The 24,868-nt window shown below is 34.7% G+C and overlaps 2 protein-coding genes across 4 annotated transcripts; one reads left to right on the forward strand and one right to left on the reverse strand.

Moving 5' to 3' along the window:
* Positions 1–633: 633 nt before the first annotated feature.
* LOC125663665 (uncharacterized) lies at positions 634–13,123 on the forward strand. Of its 3 annotated transcripts, none has more exons than XM_048895974.2 (2): positions 634–914; positions 10,304–13,123. In XM_048895974.2, exon 2 carries the CDS (start codon positions 10,520–10,522, stop codon positions 12,869–12,871), a length of 2,352 nt encoding a protein of 783 aa, XP_048751931.1. In that variant the 5' UTR covers positions 634–914; positions 10,304–10,519; the 3' UTR covers positions 12,872–13,123. The 3 variants fall into 3 exon arrangements, with proteins under 3 accessions (XP_048751931.1, XP_048751930.1, XP_048751932.1); XM_048895973.2 differs by lacking the exon at positions 634–914 and adding an exon at positions 3,045–3,257; XM_048895975.2 differs by lacking the exon at positions 634–914 and adding an exon at positions 3,075–3,253.
* A 2,452-nt stretch (positions 13,124–15,575) lies between these two features.
* LOC125663666 (polymerase delta-interacting protein 2-like) lies at positions 15,576–24,560 on the reverse strand. The gene is made up of 12 exons (XM_056153036.1): positions 24,425–24,560; positions 23,315–23,378; positions 22,480–22,580; positions 22,152–22,251; positions 21,984–22,050; positions 21,332–21,442; positions 20,793–20,899; positions 17,309–17,356; positions 17,190–17,213; positions 16,617–16,745; positions 16,444–16,520; positions 15,576–16,005 (listed from the first exon to the last, which is right to left on the reverse strand). Exons 1-12 carry the CDS (start codon positions 24,505–24,507, stop codon positions 15,879–15,881), a joined length of 1,038 nt encoding a protein of 345 aa, XP_056009011.1. The 5' UTR covers positions 24,508–24,560; the 3' UTR covers positions 15,576–15,878.
* Between the last annotated feature and the right edge of the window lie 308 nt (positions 24,561–24,868).

The following is a 24,868-nucleotide window of genomic DNA, read 5'->3' on the forward strand; positions in this document are numbered from 1 at the left end:
GCTTAATGAGCCGAGGACCCTGCCACTTCAGACCTAACGGGAAAATATTGATGAAGTTTCCTTAGGTAGAACAAATGTACCACTTTATCAGAATATCATGAAATATTTATTTATAAGAGCAAACATTTCGAAATAAATTGACATTGGGCAAACAAAAGAATTTTAACGTTCTTCTGTTTTCTTCAGCAGCTACGCAATGTGTAAATCGATTAATCTATATATTTACATTGAGAAAACGGGGAAAATATGTATTTTAACGTTAGATTTACATTTAACCTTTACTTTTCATCCAACACCATTAACGCCACTAATGAAATCCCCATTATCTGAATTCTAACTCCTGTAATCGCGGGCCGGAAAAAGTGAAATCATTTATTGATACCATTGATCATTTGAAACAGAATACCTTTATCAAGACATTTAGACAATTACAACGCAGTATTAATGGAAAGCATTCACCTGAAGCAATTATACGCTTTGCAGTCTCTCAGGGCTCATTAAAAGCCTCGGAAAAACGCCGTTTTCAATAGTGACAAACTTGCAGCTTTATCCCATGTTGTCGATATTCAAACTGTTCTGGAATAAAATGTTAGAGAACTTAATATTCATTTAAAGTTTTGTCAGAATGCTGAACTTTTGTATAGCTCTGCGAGAGTCTCAACACAACAAGTGGTCTTATCGAAGGCCTTAAGGAAATCGCCGATACACATATATTTAAAGGTTTCATTTTCTCGTGATATACTACCATATACTTGGTTTAAAACCTCGGTATATTTTCATTTCTACTTGGAGAAGGGTCTAAATGAACTTTTAATTCTCTCTCGCACGGTGAATTGAGATCGCTTCTTGATTTTTTCGAGAATTCGTTTTTGGTGCTTTTGGATCTGACAGGAATATAATTTGTCCACATTCTGGTAAGATGTTGTATTTGACCTTAGATTATTGTATAATCTGTTTCAGTTCAGTTTTACATCAATAGCACATGTGTTTAGAATAATAGTTGGTATTATTTTACTTTATTTTTCTTCCACCATAACTATTCTTATTTTATCTCTAATATACATGACATATGCTTTACGCATTACAAAGCGGTATAAAACTACCGGTACGCGAAAAGTTAAATATCACTGAAATATTGGCCATAGTGTGAGAATGATGATATAGAAAATATTGAAATTCTGTCTTTACAGTTTTGCATTTCAGAGACATTTTTAATGGTGATCTAAATTCTCTCCTTAATAAAGCACGCACACTAAAATGTAACCGACTTAATGGCGACGCTTTCCGAAATCCGCTTAATTTTAGTTTAAAAACAATTTTATTAATATACAAGGTCATTTTGCACATGGGCTATGTTTTATTATACTTGTAGGTGAATCATGATCAACGATTTATCGTAATCTGTTGCACTGTTAACTGCTCTAAATAATTATCAAGTTATGTCGATTTAGATATTTTCATTACAGGGGGTTGGGGGTTGGGGTTGTATTATTCTTTTTTATTTATTAAATACACTTTCGGACCAATTACAATGTATGCATAGAAATGCTTTAATCGTAATACAGGGAATGGAGAAATGAATGTCTTATAGGCGCTAGAAAAATTTGTTGTGGTGCTTCGACGACGAGAGTCAGGTGTGAAGAATTATTTTTCTATCTCAGATCAGGAGGTTTTAATTTTCTACATGAATTTGTTAAAATCCAATTACCTGGTCTTGACTACGGAGATGAGTAGATATTGTGCACGCTTTACGCTGGCCCAGCGAGAAGATTGCGTTCAAAAACGTTTCAGCTTAAAGTCGAGTTTCCAATTGAGAAAGGTGAAATGTCGCATTTAAAGCTCGCTAAGATTTTTATCAGTTTTGTATACATATAATTGCCGAATTGATTTATTTCGCTATCATATCTTTAGCGTTACTTTATGTTATTGCTGTACATGTGACATAAATAACGGGTAAACTGCGATAGGTTGTTCGACAAAACATGCTGAGACATAAGCATACTTTGTAGTTAAGGTAGCTGAACTGAATTCATTTCTCATCACAATTATACACAATTGTATATAGAGATTTAGTACATGCATTTTATATAAAAGTGATGGTAATATATCACTAAATGTTTTAAGGCATGCGTGAGTATGGAGATTGGCAACATTTGCAGGTTTAGATTCGAGTAGTCATTGGGTCGGGGAGCACAGTTTATTAATATTCCTTATAAAGGAACACAAGCTCGCTACAACCTGAACAAACAATGGACGACATCAAACTTCCTATTGTAGATTGTCACTCCCAGTGTGGCACATTATATAATTGTGTATACAAATTTCTCATCATATCGCAAAGTCTCCGTTACATGTATTTGGTACGAACTCAAAATTTACCAATATCAAATTCGCGTATGTTCTATCTTCGATCGCTTGTAGTAACCTATCATCTCGTTTTACACTCTGGTGCATTTTGCAAAAACATAAGTCACAGCATGTGAAAAGCATAAAAATGAAGCATTTAATACATTATCTGTTTTTTCAACTTGAAAGAAGTCACCAATACACTATGAAATATTTAATATACTTAAACTTTTCAAACAATGCATGTAAGACTTTGGTCCACTACAGCACGGAGATTGTCTCAATGTGGTAAGACAAATCGAGGAAACGGTGCTTTGTGTATATTTTGATAAAGTATTATCTTTCACACTTATTAGAATAACAAAGATCCTTAATCCTTTGCATTATGACCACTAAATAACAACACTTCGTATTCTAAGATGGGGCCACTACAAGGATCTACATAGAATTTCGAGTTAGACTCTGTTATTCTTGAACGACTGAAAACGGCATATACTGCCTATCATTTCAAGGTTTAAAGATGCTAATGTACAGTAAACGACCCCGTTACGACTTCTGGATGCTTTTAAATGTCTCTGCATGACAATGAATTGGAGACATTGTCTCCACCTGATGTTAGGGGATTTTAATGCATTGTTTCATCCCCGCTCTAGATCTCCTAGTGCCTCTCTATTCATTATAAGCAGCGATTCTATCTTACATATCATAGCAACCGACTGTCAATGGCAGTTTAATTAGATTTCCATTGTTCAGACCTCTGCTTGGTTGTATATTGCTGTGATCTTCAAACATGGGTTAGAGGATTTTTTTTCCTTAAATTATTTTCAAAAACAAACATGGACTTTTTAAACTTTTCTCGCTGGGGTTTTCCCCGCCGGACACGGAAACGCTGCTGGTTATATGAAGTGTAAGTAAGTATATCTCCAATTCACGGTGTGTTGTGTTACGGACTTTCGTATTGGCCGTCAAAACCGTATATTCTACCATGGTGCAATGTTAGAAAATGTTTCGTGAATTTTTTTTTAAAACAATGAGCAATTGTTTCATAACAAAAAATCATTTTATAAAAGAGTAAATGACAATGAATCAGTGAAGCGTAGAGAAACAATGGAATGATGAAAAAGTGAAAATAACGAACAGTAATCAATCTCATGATTTTTACAAAGAATACAAAATTAAGAATATGGCAAATACGGACCACCTGGACACACCATAGATGAGGTCACCAATTTTAGAAAGTTGAACTTGAGGTTTTCAATATATAACGACCATATTGCCTATCTAGTATATGGATAGTGGAATTTTTGTAATCATTTTATCATTTTGAAGGGTTCATCAAATGGAAATAGTCCACCATCGAAATTTTCAAAATTTTGATTACTATTTGATTTATTTCACCTGGAATTTTACATGAGTCTATGGGAAAAGCATATTTTATTAAAATATTTTTAAAAGGAGATACTAATTTCATACAAATCTCATGGTAAAAAGTTATGTGTACTTTCTTTTTATGAAAATATGAAATAGAATTAATCATGTACCGCACATAATTTTAGAAAATTAGTTTTTTCTTATTTTTACGATGGACAGATAACTCTTAAAAAGTCTCAAGAGCAAAAAGGCCATCTTTTAATCATTTACCGGTCATGAGAATTTGATCCACTTCACTTTCATCATTATTTAACATTTTCTTTTGATTTAAATCATTTATAATTGTTCATTATCCTTTCGTTATACACTGAATACCTTAATTGCTATTTCAAAATTAATCTCAGTTTACTGTCGTGTCAAAATGAGATTATCAATATTCTAATCACTAGTAATCCATTCAAAATCCTAAAAGTACAAGTGAACTTCGCCTTTAATTTGACATTTAACGTCGGGCGACAGGACGATTTATTCTCATACCAACACATTAACACAAACTCTTGGTCCTTCTTCATGATCTATGGTGGGCAAATTTCAAAGCTGTAGCACTAGTATGACAGTAACTTTATGAGTACTTTGCTGTATTGCAGCACTAGTATGACAGTAACTTTATGAGTACTTTGCTGTACTGCAGCACTAGTATGACAGTAACTTTATGAGTACTTTGCTGTACTGCAGCACTAGTATGACAGTAACTTTATGAGTACTTTGCTGTGCTGCAGCACTAGTATGACAGTAACTTTATGAGTACTTTGCTGTGCTGCAGCACTGGTACTTTGTTTTTCACTAAGTGTCTGACAGTATTTTCTATACGTACGATTGATCATATTTCAGTGATGCGGTATTAGGAATTTCAATTCAATTCATTCTCATATTGCACTAAACAACATAGAGAAGATATACATATATACAATGTTAAACAAAGAATTCAGTTGATGCAATGCATGAAAGAGTGCACAGTTTATAATTTTTAACCTTGAAGGGTAACCCTCTTGTAAATCATATTTATGAATTTCAAAAGATTACTCATAACAGATACATGTAACTTGGCGGCACAAATTGACCATCCTCATTTGAGCATGGTCAATTTGTGCCGCCCAGATTTGACACAGTCATTATACATATAGACTTCTTTTTATGAATTCTCGTTTCAACACAAATTGGGGTGTGACGCAGTCTTTCAGGGGGCCGCTAGCCCAGGATGATATATGGTGGTATTTAACCATTTACCAAATAGGGAATAGGTTGAAAAAGTCCCATACTACGTATACACAAAATAAATCTGAAATAAAATCTATTGCAACAGTATATCAAAATGTAAAGATTGTAATTATAAGCGTAGCTGGAGTTCAAATTAGCTGAAAATGTCTGAATGGAAACTTACATATGTAGGTTCGCCTTACAAGTATATGCACATTTCAGATTCGAGATCATCATGCAATTTTTTTTCTTTCTTTCCCCCATTAAATTGCTATCAGCTGGTGATATCCAATAAGCAATGCAATCCCGTGTGCTTCAATGTAGTATCGCCATTTAAATCACGAGAACTTAACCAGGAACAAAGAACGTTTGTCAGGTAGCCGAAATATAGATGTAATATAACATTCCCATTGATCTTTCATCGATCAAACTATGTAAGTTATCATTCATAAAATCCAATAAAGAGCAATTTGTTTTGTACAAAATGTACACCAGTCAGTTTAGATGCATTCAAAGACTGAAGTTTACGGAGAGGTTAATCGCAATACTCAAGGTTCTCTTAATGTCAAATTTTGTTGTTCGAAATTACCTTGCTATTTGTATTTATTTGAAATTTTTCATGCTCCTTGAAAACGATCCTGATACCGACAGCTACTTCTTAAAGCTGGTGACGTTTCTACAGGAGTGAAAAATTCTCAAAAGGGACATAAAAAACTACAAAACAAAAACTCAGGTTCACTCAAAGCTTTACTTTCACACATTAACCTCGTAACGGTCAAGGTCACAGGTCAGATTTATAATATCCGCACCATTCTTGTTCTGAGTCACGTGTGCGTTCCTATTACACATTTTGTGTAGTAAAATGATTCGGTTCATGTGATATTGATTTCTTTTCTATTGATATAATTCTTGCTTGTGACCAAAGGTAGTGGACATCTGATGATTAATTAAAGACATGGCCATTCATATCCCCAAATCCCATCAGGTCTATACATGTACTTGCTATGCAATTAGTTTACTTTCTGTCTTCTGTCTTTCCCCATAATCTACACATGGAAATCCAAAAAATGAAAACGAGAAGATAATGAACAGTGATCTATTTCATAAATCCCATAAAGAATACAAAATTAAGAGAAGGACAAACACGGACCCCTGGACACACCAGAGGTAGGATCAGGTGCCTAGGAGGAGTAAGCATCCCCTGTTGACCGGTCACATCCACCGTGAGCTCTCTATTTTGGTCAGGATATCTTTAATCTGCCTCATATATAATATAATATAATTTTGATATAAATGTATATAAAATGGGTTGTGATGCAACTACATGTATTTGTATGCAACTATTTGTAGATACTGTAGACATCAACGGAAATCGGAAATATTTTGTTACCTCCCCCTTCCTCCCACGTGCATAAAAATTTAGAGAGGATTCTATCTCGATCACATCTAAAGTCTTTTAGCTACATGAATTATTATCGTCTGTTGTTGTTGTTTTTTTAAATTTAATTTTTTTTAAATTGCGGGTTTTTTTTTAAAAGTGGGATTTCTCTTGCTTTGGAAGTATTGTTGATAGAAATAGAAGTAGATATTGTTTTAGCCATCAGAAAAGGAAATTAAGATCATCATAGAAAAGGGTACTACATTTATGTACCGGAAGTTAACTGAACGGGTTTGTTTAAACGAAAGATTTCATCACAGTGAGATGAAATCGCTTGGCGTAACCCTGAACGTTTTATCTATCAATTAAGGAATGAAAATTAATTCTAAATATATCATTTCAGCAGACGTTTCGAAATTAATTTTGGAGTAGTATTTTTTATCTGAAAAAGGATTGCTTTGATTTGAACATATTGTGCATGTTATACAAACGTTTGAACACAAGTTCTTTCAACTTACGGGGTTCTCACCTTAAATACAACTGTCGATATACTAATTAATATCACAAATAGACATAATCATTTCTTGATCACATTAAATAAATGAATAAATATGCATGTATTAAAGGTTAGTTATTTGAATAAAGCATGGTTTTAGGTAATTATAACAGTAAATCAAGGTAAAAATCGCAAAATCGGCTATGATGTACATCTTTGACAATTATAACATATGTTTATTATGGATCCTAATTTTTATTCTATTCAGGCCATGTCTGGTAAGAATATCGATTAAACTGACGCGTCATTCGACAGTATATATATATATATATATATATATATATATATATATATATATAAGCAACATATTTAAATATAGAAAAGTATGTATGGTAAATGAAATATTGACTTTCTACATTTTACAACGGTCAACAATCTCCACATACAGGTATTTCATAAAACAAGTTTATAGGTAAACAAATTTCGAGTAGGACTCTAAATTTTGTTCAGTATGTGTTATGAATATTGCCAAACAGCCGTCTCGTTTATTCAAGCTTTAAATTGTTGAAGTGAATTTAAATATGGGTTGATTCAATATCCCCAAATCAGTTCAACCTCGATGTACTTGATACTAAAGGTGCATTGTAAAAAAAAAAAAATGTCATATCACATTTGGACGATGTGACTGGCAGAAATTTGAGAAAAGCTAAATTAATATAGTCCTAAAAATCATAGCTCTGTCTCTGATTAATCAGAGATACCTTAAACTGAATTGTTTAACCATTTTTTGATCAGGAAACTTTAATTGATTTGGAGGTATCTCTAATTCACACGCTGAATGTAAGCTCTCTAAATGGATTAATGCTGTCTAAACAAATAACAAGTATAGTTCACTAGGAATACAGTTTTCTTATTGATTCATTGATCTCTAGATAAATAAATACTCTCTCTGACTGAACTAATATTGCTCCCCCTCCATCTCTCTTTCCGAATGAATAACAGCGCCTCTAATTTATTCGAAGAAAGTAGAGAAATCTAACCCAATGAGAGAGAGAAGGCTTTGATTCATTTAGAGAAAGATTATGAATTCGCTGTATGAAATTAAATATATCTCCAGATTTCTAATTAGAATTGAATATATTCTTAGTTCAACTGAAGACAACTCTAATTTTTTGAAAATATGTACAAATGATGAGAGAGAGTTAATGATTTATTGAGAATATAAGCCAACCTGGAGTATAGATTGATGCTTTTCACAACGTCATCAAAATGAACTGGCCTGGGATCTCTGAAATTCAATTAAACTGCGCTTAAAATGAATGGAATATTTTTTTCTTTCTCTTTTAATGTTGTTTTATGTCCCACTCATGCAGAAACGTCACCAGCTGTAGGTGAAGTGCCACAAATTTAGATCTATATTGCACTCAGGGCCGAAACAGTGAATGTTCCTTGTCGTAACAACATCGTTTCAAAGGTCATATCCAAATATTTCAAATGTGGAGCGCTTGATAACAGACCGTGAATGAAATGATTCGACAGAGCTAGTTATTGATGTATATTGTTAGTTTCGCATCTGTAATAATTGAAAAGTAATATTCTTTGAGTATTCGGTAAATGTTTAAGAATGACTTATGTCGTCATTCCATTTCTGCAAGGGGATATTTCTAATTGGGGAAGTTTTATGGTTCGATTAAATGTAGTGTATGTAACAAATCCCCTTAGTTACTGACGATGAAACCGGGGTTCTTCTCCCTTATAGACAGAAGAAAGTTTCCATTACATTTGTAATCTTGACATAAAGCATGACAACGGTTTCGCCATTGGCGGGAGTCTCAATACCGAAATACAATCAAAATACACCCGGTCCTGATATGTACAGTGTACCAAAGACCCCCCGACGAAGTATTCATATTTTGTAAGGAAGATCGATTAGTGTATCAAAAACTAGTGCATTATTACTCAGATGAAGTTTTAGCAAGTCTTCAGAACTTTATTATTTCTCATATTTCAACAATGTGCCTTAAATAAAGCTTCTGTTCATTATAAATGTGTGTAATTGTCATGTAATTTTACAGTGTAAACTTAAGTTTTCAATCTGATTGTATCGCAGAACTTAAGAGGGCGCTACTCTTTTGATTTTTAATGAGATTTCTTATATTGTCGTGGTGTAATGTGCAAATATTTAACCGATACTTCCAGTCAACACTTCTGTTTAGACACTAGTCGCCACTGAATTTTGAACCAGAGGTTTAAATGTCGTATTATTGTGGCTAATCTATTAAAGTCATTTCAGGTACGGTGATAGCTAGGATGGTCTATATATAGACGAATAGATAGTGTAAATATTCTCACTTTTATTTGTGAATCCAAAGCACCGATGCCCCACTGGAGTTTGAATCTCTTTTTACACTTTAAAAATTGCGGTTAGTATACACAGATAAACGTGGTCACATTTAAAGTTTTCATACAGTCCTTCTGCCCTAAGTCTTATAGCTGCCACCCCTGGTGTACATGAAATCATACATAATGCAAATTACCTGCAGTTTTATTTTTAAAACTACCTTCTTAAGGTGTGTGGACAGGTTACAGGTAAAAAAAAAAAACTTCATAAAAACATTAAGCCCAGGGGTCACAAAGCTCACTCGAGCAGAGTATAACTTTATACCTCACTATGATGCTGACATTGCCACCGGGGGAATTGATGTTTTGATGATTCAGAAATTCGGGGGAAAAAACCGCTTTCTTGTTAATTCTATAGAAAATTCCGATACAATTGAAGAGCATGTGATTTTTTTTAATGAGAGGAATATTTCGTAACATATACGTGTATATACATTACACGTGTAAAAATTTTAATGAAATTCCTAGAAAAAAAAAAGCACCATCATAAACGAAATTACAGTATTTACTGTACCTAGTCCAGCGTCCCGCGTTAAAGATGTACCTCAATTTGTCTTAGATTGAACACCCTACTCTCCCACGAAAATTTACAGAAATCCGTGTCCCAGTTTCTAGTAATATCGTGAGGACAATATATCAAACATAAGTGGACACATACATCGCCTCAAGGGGAGGAACTAAGAAATTTGATATTTAGAAGACTGTTACTAGATTGATGGTTTAAAATCCAGGTTTTAAATAATTGCAGTAGTACCACTATCTTAGTGTTCATTGTAGGTGTATAATTAACTACAAGGTGGATTATTAGGTCGTTAATCCTTTCTGTGGTTTAATGATTTAAGTTGATGGATTAGCAGTAAGGAGAACACGTGAAAACAACCGACTCAGCATACAATCATAAAGTACTATTCATTGAGGTCAATCTGTCAACTGAATGCGACGCATTTACGCAAACAACTTCCCAAATACCTTACGTGATGCCAATCTAAGTCTTGTTCTTAAAATACACCAATATATTGAATATTAGACTGACTCTCCTTTTATTCTCGTTGCAGGTAATTGCCCAGTGTCACGTGTACAGAGACTAGTTGCAGCGGTCAAGCAATTAGACTCTAGTGTGACTTGAAGTGCGTCTCATAGGATTAGCCTGGGATTTGGACATTTGCAAGAATTAATCGAAGTTCCCAAACCGATTTTCTCGGGATTGCATAACTCGGTTAATTTGTTGATTTTATTGTATTTTCTTGGATATAAATCCGTTTGTCCTTACTATGTTAGAAAGAGTCAAAGATCCGCCAACGATGTTAGTTTTCGGATTATTTGAGGGGGACCGAGTGTCCCTTGATGTTCCCATCGGGGCGACCGTTGGGGAGGTCAAAAAGATGTTTCAGACTAAACTTAATATTTATATAGACGAGATGAATCGAAAGGATACAAAAGTGCTTGTTCTTCACTACAGTGGTGCGGATTTGGAGGAAAGTTGGTGCTTCACTGATCTCGGAATCCCGGCTGGAGCTACAGTAAGAGTTCTCCTCAAGGAGGAAATCAAACCAGCTCTCTACATTTTCACTACTTACAACCAAGAAACCATCGACATCGTGGATAAAAATCTTAATGTGCTTACCATGCTTGTAGAAGATCTGCGAACCGTCGCGGGAAATAAATCTGGCTTACCAGTTTCAATTTTTCGCCTCGTGACGGAGGAAGGGAAAGAATTGTATGATGGCCATGTGCTTTACGATTACGGAATAGATAATGGCTCCACAATTCGTCTGGAAAATTGGGATGGATGGAACGAATTCATCAATTTGTGCATAATGGGATTCACTCCGCAAGTCCTATCCCAAATTACAACAGATGAAGTGATAGGTCGGTTTCAACAGAAAGTCGCATTGTTTATCGCAGCACATTACGGATGTGCAGATCTTGCTCGCGTGTTAATAAAACAAGGCATTCGAGCAGATGAACCTATCGGAGTACACCCCCATAAATTGTGGTGCACCAGCCAGGCCCACATCGAGACCAAGAAAGCGCCAATCCATGAAGCAACAGAGCAGGGCCAATTAATCGTGCTTAGGCTGATCGTAAACCATGACATCACTTCCGTTATGGCACGAGATGGAAACGATTTGTGCGCTCTTAATATTGCTTTGCGAAGAAGTAAGAAACCATGCGCATCTTTCCTTTTAACCAGGCAGTGGACAAAAGTTCCGATTGGAAAGCTGGGATCCGTAACTGTTCAAACGCTAAGAAGCATAAGATTATGGTGTGAAGGCGCTAAAGATAGAGCATATTCAAAATTTGGTCCTAACAAATCTTCACTGAAGAAAATGAAATTCTCCGGAGGTCCACTGGTGAGTCATGGGGAACCAGTAGTGGATGGCTTCACAAAGAGTCCGATGACAGGAAAACCACGCGCAGATACGAAAGACAAAGACAAGAAGAAAGCGCTGGAGACATTTTATGAAGTTTATGGGCTGAAAAAAGAGGATCCAGAGGTCTATTTTAGGAACATGGGAGCTCTAGAAAATTTTAAAAGTCTTAAGCTAAGGAGAAATACTAAATGGGGCAATGTATTTGATAAGTCGGACATGGCCGCTTCTTTCACAAAAGGACTATTTGGTCATCCCGAACAAAGTGAGAGCGATTCCTCAGAAAAAGAAATGAAAGCTGTACCACGTGTTTCCAAATCTTCTGCATTGAAACAGGACACGACCCTGACAGAAAACACTGTCGATACCTCAGTGATGACAGGAAAACTTTTAAGGGGAGGGACACAGACCACAATTCATGAATCTACAGGTACAGACAATTTTATTCCTCTTCCACATGTAAAGGGAAGTATTCCGGTGATATCTGAGAATGCTCAAGAACCAGAAGTCAAAATGAAGAAAAACGCTGCAAAGCCTGCCTTTTCTAGTAAGGGATTACATAAAGTAAAGTCAGATATGAATGATGGTCCTACAGCAGAAGATCACGTGTCAAAGTTTCCCAATGAAGAACGCTTGAAGCAGACGACAAAGTTGCCGCCAATAGTTTTGAACCGCAATAGAAAAGTTAGTGAAAATGCTGTAGACGACTCCGACAGAGAATCCTCCAGCGACAATAAAGAGAAGACGAAAGACTCTAAACAGAAATTCTTCCAAACCCCAAAAATGCACACTTCTTTACCGAATCTCAATTCTCTAGAGAAAACAAAAACTTCGCTAGACGAGCCACCATCTTCACCCACAGAAACGAACAAAACTTTCAAAAGCGACAGAAAGAATCGTAAACGCAAACGCATTACGTCAGCGGCTCTGATCACACAGGCGAAGGCGGCTGAAGGGGCGGTACCTCTACCTATGATCAGTCATGAAAACCAGACTCGGCCGTTCTTCTATCACAATGGTATGCGGGAGGAGGATGTGGTGAACCCAATGATGGACTTGGTCACCAGACACCAGGGGTCCACGGCGAGAGATCGTGCCATTAAATCACTGACTATCGCCAACAGTTTTAAGGAAAAGCCCTGGTTAACTCAGGTCCGCATGGCGTTGTCCCTAACTTCACAGTCAATCAAACGACCTCTCAAAGGAACAAGTCTTCGAAGAAAATTGCTAAAACAGGCGCAGTTTGACTAACATTGTTTGATCATAATGTAATGGGATTTTTTGTTGTTAAAATTTAATCAGCAAAGCTTTTCTGAGAAATAACCTACAACAGGCATTCAAAATGCGAGTCTATTATGATACATGTACAATAAACACTCATTATCGTGGATCGATATTACTATTAACACAAATTAAACACGCATCATGTAGATACTAGTAAATGTTTACTGTACCAATCATTTAGTGCCAAATGAATTACTCATTAAATATGATATTTCATCATCTTATTTTCTGTTTCACTTACAGCAGTGTTTATATAAGAGAGTGGTATTGCTACAGTGTCGTCGACATGCAGTTTGGAATGAGGTTTTATATTTTAATAAAACCTTGAAGCCCGTGGACCACCTTAAAATTAACGGTGCTCATTCAAATGTTGCAAGTTTCTACGTTTAGACATTTACATGAAACCTTTAGGGGCTGTTTAAAGGGGCATGGACACGACTGGAATTGAATATTTTCAAATTTTATTTTTCCGTTTTTATTGTTTACAATGCTTAACTAAATTATTTCTAATGGCCTAAGATTTCTTCTATAAATATAAAGTTTTATTTTCAAAGATTGACAGGGCCAAATCATGCAATTTTGGCTTTAGTCCTTTGACTATTAATTGTTGAGTTACAAGCGAGATACAGCACTCACAATTCTTTGTTATGTAAACAAGGTTCTTGCCATATTGTTGTTTACATATAGATGGCTAAATAGAAAATAGCATATCATGTTTAAAACAAAATGAGGTCTGCAAAACATTAGACACCATTTCATTATGGTTAGAATTAACTTGTAAATTGAAAAAATCTACTTTAAACGAAACTTTTACTAGTATATTTAAAACAGGGCACGAGCCTTGTTTACATAAACATGTAACAAAGAATTGTGAGCTCTGTATCTCTCATGTACCTTGACAACTGATATTCAAATTTTTGCTAACCATTAGAAATACCTTAGCTAAACATTCTAAACATTAACAGTGGAAAATAAAATTTGAAAATTTTCAGTTCAAATCGTGTCCATGTTCCTTTAAGACCGCGGAACATTAATTGGCAAAAAATTATATAGACAAGCATTCGTGATATTCATTCGCCGTACGGGTATATTTAGCACGGACGATTTGAACACATGGGATTGAAATTGTAGTTTTTAGTCCCTTACCGACGAAGTTGACTTTAGGTTTGCAATCCGTCCGTCCATCTGTCTGTCCGTCAGTCCTGCAAATCAGTTTTCCGAACTTTTTTGTCTCTGTTCTTGCAGATATTTATTTCGTATTAGGTACATGTACATTGCTTTACCATAAGTTACATGTAAAGATCAAGTTCGAATTTCGCTTCGGTCCTTTGATTTTTCACTAGTTGTGGCCCTTGGACTTAGAAAAATAGCATGAATTAACAGTTTTCCGGACTGCTTCTCTATTTTGTGGATATTCATTTGATACATTGCTTTGCCATAACAAGTTGCAAATCAAGTTCTAATTGACTTTTCACTAAGTTTTGGCCCATGGACTTAGAATAATAGTATGAGCACCACCTAATTACTTGACAGAAAAAGCAAGTAAGGAAAGATAATGATCCGGTTTTCTTTCAAAATATGCATGTATACTGATAAATTACATGCTATAAAAACAACAGAAAATCAGTAGTAAATGGAATTCCTGTTCATTGTAAATTATCTATGAAAAGTTAACGCAAAAAATATTTAATATCGATCTCTTTAAAATCCCCTGGTAAATATTTTTTGTTTTGTGAAATGATCGACATACGAAAATTCTTTACGAAGGTTACGATATTCAAACAGGTTTCAAAGTTTACTACAATTATTATGATACACGCGATTGCAAAGTAGATTGAAATGGACTTTATAAATTACGCTTTCAATCCAATGTTTTCACGGTCGTCCGTGCTGTATCGTACCAATCCTGCCATTTTCACATGTGACGTCAGATGTTTTGACTGCAACACATCTTGCCTTTGAATAATCTTCTAACAAAAAAGTTATTGAACTGAACAAACTTGATTATACACTACACCATATAAATCACAACTTCGCAATCAGGAGTTGTTAGTATACACTATGCTAGCTGTAGAACTGTAGATCTCTTAAAAAACATTGGGACAGATCAGAGAGCTACAGATCCACCCTTTATATATAAAAAAAAAACCCACCTTCGATTTACGGCAAAATGGCTATGTCAGAGGGCTAAGTGTTTGATGGTGCATTGTCACAATTTTTGGATTGAATTCATAGTAAAGCAATCTAATTAAAATCAGACCCCAAGATACGCTCACAATCACTATATAGAGTATAAGGCGTGGATCTAAGAAGTCTGATTTTAATTAGATTGCATAGTGAAGTAAATTCATGTGTAGTAATTAGGGCTATACGGACCGTGGATATTGGCCTAGATAGCTCAGTGGTTAGAGTACCTGATTAGTAATGCAGGGGTCCCGGGTTCAATTCCCGGTCCAGCCAAAGATTTTCTCTCTCCTATATATACTACATTTATATATATATACTACACTTGCAGCAAGCTATGGACCCAAACCGTCGTTACTGAGCTGTCCGCACCGGAGTCCTGAACCGTTGTATATGCCAACTCCTGAACCGTCACACACCCGAAAAATTCCGTGATTGAAAAATCCTTGATATTTTACAGATGTGCTTATGAATGACTAAGAAAACATTTATTTCAGTTAAATTTTAATTTTATTATCATCATAGTAATCCAGTATTTATATATCTATCTGAGATACAAGTCACTCACTTATGAGCATTCAGTTCGAAATAAGACCTCTCACTCTCTGCACACACAAGTCAAATATAAATAAATATGCATCACAATGCTTAAAGATTTGACATGTTCATGATACTGATTAGTGTTTCAATTCAGGAATGCCATGCTCATTTCACAACACCTTGTTAAACTATGAGGTTTCACGATTGGACCAAAATCAATTAATTATTTTTCAGAAGCTTTCAGTTTCAATCAAACCATTCCCACAGGTGGTGACACATTGGGAAAATCTTCTTTGTCTTTCCTTGACTCCAGCATGACTCGGGGCACCTTGACTGTGAACATTTCACCATCTTCATTCTCCACACCATAAGTAGCCCTGGCAGAAAATATCAAATGACAGTTGAACAGAACATCAAACATTGGTAACAAACTGCATGTTTGCAATTGTAACACAATAACCCCTACCAACCTTCTGAAGCACAGTGGTTGATGTATATATAAAATCTACCAATGAAATCAGTAAAAAATATAATGACTTTATTTTAATCCATAAAGTATCAAAAGTTACACTTTCTTAACACAGGAAACAATTTAAAAAATACTGTTCATGATATATGTACTCTTGCACAATATAGAATGAATGAAGTACAGTTGAATTGCCATATCTCGAACACCGATATCTCGAATACTATAGATACGTCAAAGTGATTCGGAAGTCCCAACCACTTATTCTTTAAGTATTTTACCCTCGAATATCTCAGATTTTTTTCTCGGACCCATTCAGTTCAACATAACACTGTTTGACTGTACCCACCACATTGCACCACTGGGAGCATCCAGTTCCACATTGCTCCAGTACTGAAAAGTTCTGCCAGGATAAATTCTAGGTTGCTAAAACAGAAAGTACAATCAACATACTCAAAAGAAAACTTCATTTTATAGCCTGAATTTTCAATCACATAGCGGATTTCAAATCATAAACCTCACCATGCCTACAACACCTTGAGACAGAGGGGAACATCGCTGGGAATTAGGGATACTCAAGGTCGTCCATTTACGATTCCGAATTTGAATGACATCATCTCGTAGATTATCAACTCGTATCACATACCGCCACTGTAAAATATAATTCACAGATAAATGATATCTCGTAGATTATCAACTCGTATCACATACCGCCACTGTAAAATATAATTCACAGATAAATGATATCTCGTAGATTATCAACTCGTATCACATATCGCCACTGTAAAATATAATTCACAGATAAATGATATCTCGTAGATTATCAACTCGTATCACATACCGCCACTGTAAAATATAATTCACAGATAAATGATATCTCGTAGATTATCAACTCGTATCACATATCGCCACTGTAAAATATAATTCACAGATAAATGATATCTTATGCATGTACACAGGATAAAAACTGGGGACACATGGAGGATATTGAAATAATCCTTTGATATTACCAGGTACATGGGAATTTCTTCAATATAAAATCTGAGTGATCTAATATTCCTAAATTAATGTTACTGAAATAAATACAGCACTTACATAATGTTTTCCCCCTGTGTCTCCCTAAAAAGAGAAGAAAGTGACTTTTTCAAATAAAGCAACAAATTTTGAAAGACACAAACTAGTAACATGTGTAGAGAAAATCTGTAAAAACTCACCCCTGCTTTGTCAGAATATCTACTGCTGAAATTAAAATAACCTGGAGTCTGTAATAGAAACATATACAAATCAAGACCTGCTTAATATCCAGAATATTATTATATCACTAATCAAATTATCATACACAATATCAGCTATTCATATGCCATGTATCCAGAGTCATTTGTGCAGTTGGTACAAGTTGAAATACTGTCATCTTTAAACACAAAAAACATTTACTTGTATTTGACAAGTGATTAGAATTTTCCATCTACCTGTACATCTACATGTATACTTTTGAACATTTCTCTTACAAAAGCAGGAAAAGGTCATGTGTACACCACACGATCCAGATGGGGGACATACGTATTGTAAGTGTACATATAATGATATCTATATTACAAATCGCATTTTCCTCTATAAACCAACCAATTTCAGCACGACACAATCCGTTGATACTGACCATGAACGGATCATGAACCAGTTTAAAGTACGCGATTGAGAGTGTAATAATTTAAAACATGCAAAATGTGTTACGGAGATCTTACAAAGTCACACTTTGAACTACGATTGTAAACTTACATAGATTATCATTCCAATCTTGTGGTCCCCTAGCTCCAAAATACAGTGAACAATTAGGCCTAATGTTTTTAACAAAATGCAATTTTGATAAAAGGCAGGGTAAGACGATGTATGATATCATGTCTATACTTTGACATACATCATAATACGACTGTGACAGAGGCGGATATAAGGAGTTCGTTTTATGCAACAACAAAAAAAATCTTTTGTTTTTTCCACCTCAAAAATAAGAATTGCACAAAACTATTTACCAGTTTCAAATCCTTGGCATGTCCCGCTATTCAAACCGAACAACGAGCCTCCACAGTACCCAGGAGTTGCTTAAATTCAGGATGAAATATTAAAGTTACTTTTATTGCGAAGTTTCATTTAAAAAATTCTATTCCTTAAATTTAAGAAATTACTTACTCATTAAATTTATTGAATTAACAATGCATCTTATTAATTTTATATGCACTATATTTTTAAGTGCAAGTTCACATTCCAGGACGCTGTTCCAATAAGCAAACCCTCTGGTAATATTTTAAGACTTACAGAAGCAATGTAAACAGTGATTAAATAAATTAATATAAATATAAGAATTGAACAGCAGTTTTGAGCTGTTCATGGTCAATATGAACAGATTTTGATTTGAGGCAAATTTTCAAATGCCTCAACTCAAAATCTATTGATATTGACTATGAACAGCTCAAAAGTGCTGATCAATTCTTAATATTTTGGTAGGATTCCTATTGCAGCATCTCTTACACTGACACAAAGACCATTAATTCATGGTTTATACATACAATGTATATATTATTACTAGAGTTATGTGATCTGAAGAGTCGGATCACGTCGAGTTGACAGGCAAGGATCACCAGATCATACAAGACACCAAGCGTCAAGTTTAATCTGATGATCCGCGCCTGTCAATGAGATGTGATCCAACTCTTCGGATCAAGTTAATGTAGTAATGATAAAGAAGTAGGTACAGTTTCTAAAGTCATTTGGCCCAAAATATCAATGACTTCACTTAGAGCTCAAACCCTGGTATTCAAAGAAGGAATAGATTAGCAAACCCAAAATCCACTCAGTTTAATCAGCAAAATGATTTGTGTCATATGACAAGAGCTAGAAGTTAGCAAAAAATTGCAAAAAAATGCCATTTTCAATGAAAATATTAACAAATTCAGGTGGTTTTCCTTTCAGAAAACATACAGCGCATGTGTCGAGCAAATTCATGTTCAAGTATATTTTTCATCTTAAAATAATACACAATATGTATCATTTTCATTTTGCTTGACAAATGCGCACATCTTTTCCTGAGCAATAATCTGTATGATATTTGACAGTTTTCAGGCTTATTTTGAAAAAAAGGGCAAGAAATGTCTTATTCATGATGTCATAATGCTATCCAATTTGGAATATCATTCTGATTTTGTTGACATAGTATACCTGGCATATATTTTACTTTCTTAAAATGCTGATTAAGGTTAATTCCAGACACATTTTATAGAGAGAAAATTTTTGGGCCTTTTTATGTATACAATCGTACCTTGTTCTTTATTATACACCCCCTTTATATGTTTTCTAATCCACATTTATAAGATAATTAATTAATCCAAATTATCTAAAACACTGACATACACTGAAATTATATCTTATGCATGCAGATTCGTTTGTGACACAATCGATATTTTCCATAAAAAAACAACAACCAAAAAACATTGTTTTGATGCATTGTGACGTCAACAGTTTCAGAGGGTACTGATACGGAATCAGAAAACCCCAGTGTAGTGATCCAGAAAACCAGATCACAGATACACTCTGTGAAATCCGCAGAATCAACAAGAGGTACTGTGAGCAATGCTCACTAAGAATACCCCCCGCTTACCCCAATCTCCCAAAGGGTGTTGGTAATAGGTATAAACTACCTCTTTTCTGAGTGCAAAAAACAAATGGCATGACAAACCGAACCGTATTGCTACTTCGATGTCCAGTGTGCTTGACCTTTGACCTTTTCACCCAAAAATCGATAGGGAACATCTTCATCCCATGGGTAGTCCATATGTATGATATGGTGACTGTAGGTGGAAAGGATAACGCTTTAGAGCCCGGAAACCATATTGCTACTTCGATGTCCAGTGCGCTTGACCTATGGACCCCAAAATCGATAGGGAACATCTTCATCCCATGGGCAGTCCATATATATGATATGGTGACGGTAGGTGGAAAGGATAACGCTTTAGAGCCCGGAAACCATATTGCTTCTTCGATGTCCAGTGCGCTTGACCTTTGACCTTTTGACCCCAAAATCGATAGGGAACATCTTCATCCCATGGGTAGTCCATATATATGATATGGTGACGGTAGGTGGAAAGGATAAGCTCTAGAGCCCGGAAACCATTGCGTCTACAGACGGACGGACGGACAGACGGACAACCCGATTCCAGTATACCCCCCCCCCCCCCCCCCCCCACAACTTGTTGCAGGGGGTATAAAAACAAAACATTGATGGGTATATAATGATTAATGATATGATAACACTATAAATCTATTATTTCACAACACAGTAACACTAATTCATGAATTAGCACGCAAGTTCCATTTGTGTTAAAGTTTAGATACACTGAAGTAAGTACACACAGTACAGGTAGTGGATGCCAGATTCCTGCTGGTACTAATCAGTGGAAAGGATCAGATTTTTACATATACACTCCTTTAATAGTAAGTTGCAAATAATGTACCTATTTGCATCAATCCTTAAATGTTCAAACTGAAAACCAGATGTCTTAAACTTTTTTATCTGTGACAATAATTCAAATTTTTAATGAATGATTATAAATAAGTCTTACATAATCGGACTTCTTCAGGTAAAATGATTATAAATAAGTCTTACATAATCGGACTTCTTCAGGTAAAATGATTATAAATAAGTCTTACATAATCGGACTTCTTCAGGTAAAATGGCATCACAGTAACTCGGATATTTTCTGTTGTTTCTTGAAACACACTGGTTATTCTCATGAAAGACAGGGTGCTTATTTCCTCTGAAATCACAAAAAAATTAATAAACTATTCATAAGTTCAATATATGGTTCATATATGTATATGACTGTCAATTTTATTTCCATTCAAATTGGGGATTTATTTTAATAACTTTAACCTGTACTTAATTCAACCCAAATTAATGTAAATAAAACTCTGGCAGAGAATCGATGGTATGATTTAATCTACAGATACATTTTATGAGCTTTTGCACAAAATAAAGTCAATCGTAAATGGTAAGACAACATCTATACAGTAAATCATGGTTACAGTGAACACACTTTTAATGAATTCATGCTTACAATGAAGTGGTTTTCATTCCCTGTAGTTTTAAAGCATTATAAACTTACTGGATATGAATATCTTGTTTTAATTTAATCGTTTCCAGCAATTCATTATAAGCATGTTTTACTGTATTTGTGACTAAAACAAACCAATGAATGAGGCTGTGTTGGTATGCCATTTAGCAAACAGTTTGTTTTCTATGATTGGATTTTCTGTGCTTTGATAGGGTAGGACATCTTCATGAGAAACTACATCAATACCTGAAACCAACAAAGAGTCAAAGCACATGTATGCATGTCCGAAAATAAATGACTTGGTGTAAGATGTTTCGTTTCCAATTGATTCCAGAAATATCTTACAGATGATAATGATGAGATTTGAACTGAAAAGTTCAGTACAGTGTATAATTTCATATAAAACTCTACAGCTTAAACTTGCAGTACAGTGTATAACTTATTAGACGGACAACAAAATTATACACAGGTCAAAATTATTATTGATTTTTACTCAAGAATTGCCGAAGGGAACAACATTTGTAATGAGCATATTACCATTATATGCATGTATGAAACTTTTTTTTAATAGTTTGAAACGACAAATATTTGCAAGAATGGGTCTCACGAATCCTGTGGATATTTCTCTCATGTGAATAAAAGTTAGCTAAATGTACAGATGTGTACTAGCATCCAATCACAATTCCTCAGGCATGTACTTTATATATTTCACTAAAGCAGTGAAGAGAGTTGTTTTATATTTTATCTTCACACTTCATAAAACAGAACAGAAAATAAAATGGTTTACCTCTGACATGCACTAAAAATTTACTCATTTTGTTTGTAGCATCATTTGCAGCATAAGTTCTTTGTACCTGCAGGAAAAAAAACCCCACCAAATTCTAATTACTTCCATCACATTTTGCTACCATTTGAATTGATAATGCAGATGAGACTGGGCGGTTGTCATACATACACTGACATCATTTCTCTGAATGTCTCTCTCATCACATAACACGTGGTAATATTTGTGCTTCCTTTCTTTCTTTCTACCTCCAAGGAAACCACTTGTTTTTCTGCAACACAAAGGCATATTGAAACTTTGTTACAGTGTACAAGCTGCATGCAATTCAAGCCCTTGGGAATTCTTTTCCCAGTTTCATTGCTCCTGTAACTTTTCTAATGAGTCATCATTATTGATGATTTACAATGACTGTTAAATTTTTCTAACTTCATCCCTTTCAGTTTCAATGATTTGACTTATCTTCCCACTGGAATATAACTAAACTAGTGCTGACACTTACATACTGTCAAGACCCTGTTCTGGTGGCTCTGTTATATGAAGTGTGGCAGGATTCTGTCCAAATATAACTCCTCTGTAACCAAACGTCTTGTTGATGAATGTCTGAAACCATATCACATCAAAAACTATTGCAATGAACACAGAGCACTTGATGAGAACTGGCTGTATATACCAGTCTTACTAATCTTTATAGTCTACAAAGCTGCTTTGTATATTGACTACTTGCTGGACAAAACGAGTACTTCAACTGCATACCAATCTTGTTCAGTAGCTTAAATGTACAAAGCATCTCCAACAGCACTACCTATACCGTAAACCTTGTCAAATTCATATGCTGTGTACACCAAAATGTTGTGTAAACTGTTAATGTATATTTCAGTAACAATCTTTTATTGTTCTATGATAAAAAAATACTCTGTATTCCAGATGTTGTCTAATCCAAAGAATTTTTATGGTTACATACCTATCAAGATTATACAAGTTTTATGGTATCAAATGAGGGACAATGTATTAAGTTTTATGGATGAATTATGTTTCTTAGCAATGCTTTCCACTTACTGACTGCCCTATCTGATTCATAAAATTAAAATAGTGCTCTTACTACACTTCAACATGTTCAAAGAATCCATAGTAACATAAAAATTGTAGCCGATTAAATCATATTCATCTAATGTTTCTATCTAATTTTCTATTAGATTAACCTTTAAGTTGAATTGCTTGTTATTCAGTCATCCAGACTTATCCTGTTAACAGATTTGCGAGTGTTTCATGATCTCACCCTGTACACTATATTTCCAAATGGATTTTGCTTGATAGTTAAAAGTTCTCAAATATACCTGTCCAATGTCATACGCCTCATTCTCATCTTTTTCATCAAGGGCAGGTCCAACCGCAACACAACTACAACATATCTAAGTCTATATATATGACACACATCTATGATCTATTACTTCACCATCGTCGCAAGTCACAGCTGAAATGTACGCTCCTTTCCCTATTCACAAAGGAAGAGGAGCGCACATTTCAGCCGTGGCTTGTGCCGATGTTATTGCACAGTAATAAAATCATACTACAAAGACCTGCTAGTGTGTCTTCTTCAATGTATTTCCAAGTAGAAAAGCAACTTTTACAAACTTTGTATTATTTAATGTGGGCCACAATATCTGAATAGAATGCAATTATGATTTAAAATCAGCCATCAATTTAGTATATAAATACAATGTACATATATTTATCATATGCACAAGTTCTTCAACATGTGTGAGTTCATTATCGATTTTTCTCTAGTTAACCCTAGTTTGTTATATTTATATTTCATAAAAGACACAATGTTTTTTAAAAAATCTTTTATAAATTTATTTAAGGAGGTACTCTACATTATCATAATGGCTGACTTCCTTTAACAACATGGATGAAAATATAGATATCAGCAATATTTATCTATTCATTCAAAAAATCATCGCCTAGCTGAATAGCTCAGTAGGTTAGCACGTCAACTGCTGAACTGTAGTTCGCATGTTCGAGTACAAGCGTTTTAGATGTTTTCCAGATTGCTTTCAACTAAAACTGCCCCTCCCCCCCCCTTTTTTTTTTTTTACTAAATACAGTAAATTTGAAAGTTTTCAATTTCAAAATATTGTTGTACATATCCTCCACTTTTCATCCATATCAAATCTCTCTGGTGTAGCATACATCCTTAAAACAATTAAATAGAATATCAGCATTGCAAAAACACTGTAACTTTTGAGCAATAATGGTGCGGAACCTGTTTCTCCAGTGACATTCTCTTGATTACTTAGGCTGCATGATATATTGATGACATTATTGCGAGTACTGCAATGCAGTTGTGTTATCATAGTATGTGCTAAAGTGTTTCAAAGTTCACAGTGTAATTGATCTATTACCCCGTGCAAATTTCACCTGGCATTAATTTGAATATCAGATACCTTAAAGAAAGTTGCCTTCTACAGATATTATGAAGAAAACATTGCGTATTTGCTCTTAGTAAAGTTAAAGGTAAATACAACATCTCCGGTCACAGTTGGTGAAATTCATGTAGGAAATATCTGGGTTCAATGTAATTCTAAAACAATATGAAACAGACTGTTGAGTTCCGGAAAAATCGAAAATTGTGTTTTCAGTCTGCTTCTATTTTAATTCATCTGTTTTTCTGTGATTGTATATTCACTCATCTGTTATTCTAAAGATCGCTTCTTTTTTGTTTTTGTTTAACTTTGTTCATACTTTCCGGACTACCCTAAATGGACATCGTTTACTTTAGAACTTGAAATCATTTTATTTCAACATTTTTGCTAGTAGATGTTATTTCAACACCCTACTACAAACTAAATTCAGATTTTAAAATTGATTTGAGACCACGTTTACAGCCT

This window comes from Ostrea edulis, chromosome 1, assembly GCF_947568905.1.
Source record: "Ostrea edulis chromosome 1, xbOstEdul1.1, whole genome shotgun sequence".
Lineage (NCBI taxonomy): Eukaryota > Metazoa > Mollusca > Bivalvia > Ostreida > Ostreidae > Ostrea > Ostrea edulis.

Coding starts and splice junctions, on each gene's coding strand:
- LOC125663665 (XM_048895974.2), top strand. CDS start 10,520: ATGTTAGAAAGAGTCAAAGATCCGCCAACGATGTTAGTTTTCGGATTA.
- LOC125663666 (XM_056153036.1), bottom strand. CDS start 24,507: ATGTTGTATTTACCTTTAACTTTACTAAGAGCAAATACGCAATGTTTT. Junction 23,379..24,424: donor AGAAGGCAACTTTCTTTAAG/GTATCTGATATT, acceptor GATATGTTGTAG/TTGTGTTGCGGTTGGACCTG. Junction 22,581..23,314: donor AGGCGTATGACATTGGACAG/GTATATTTGAGA, acceptor ATATGGTTTCAG/ACATTCATCAACAAGACGTT.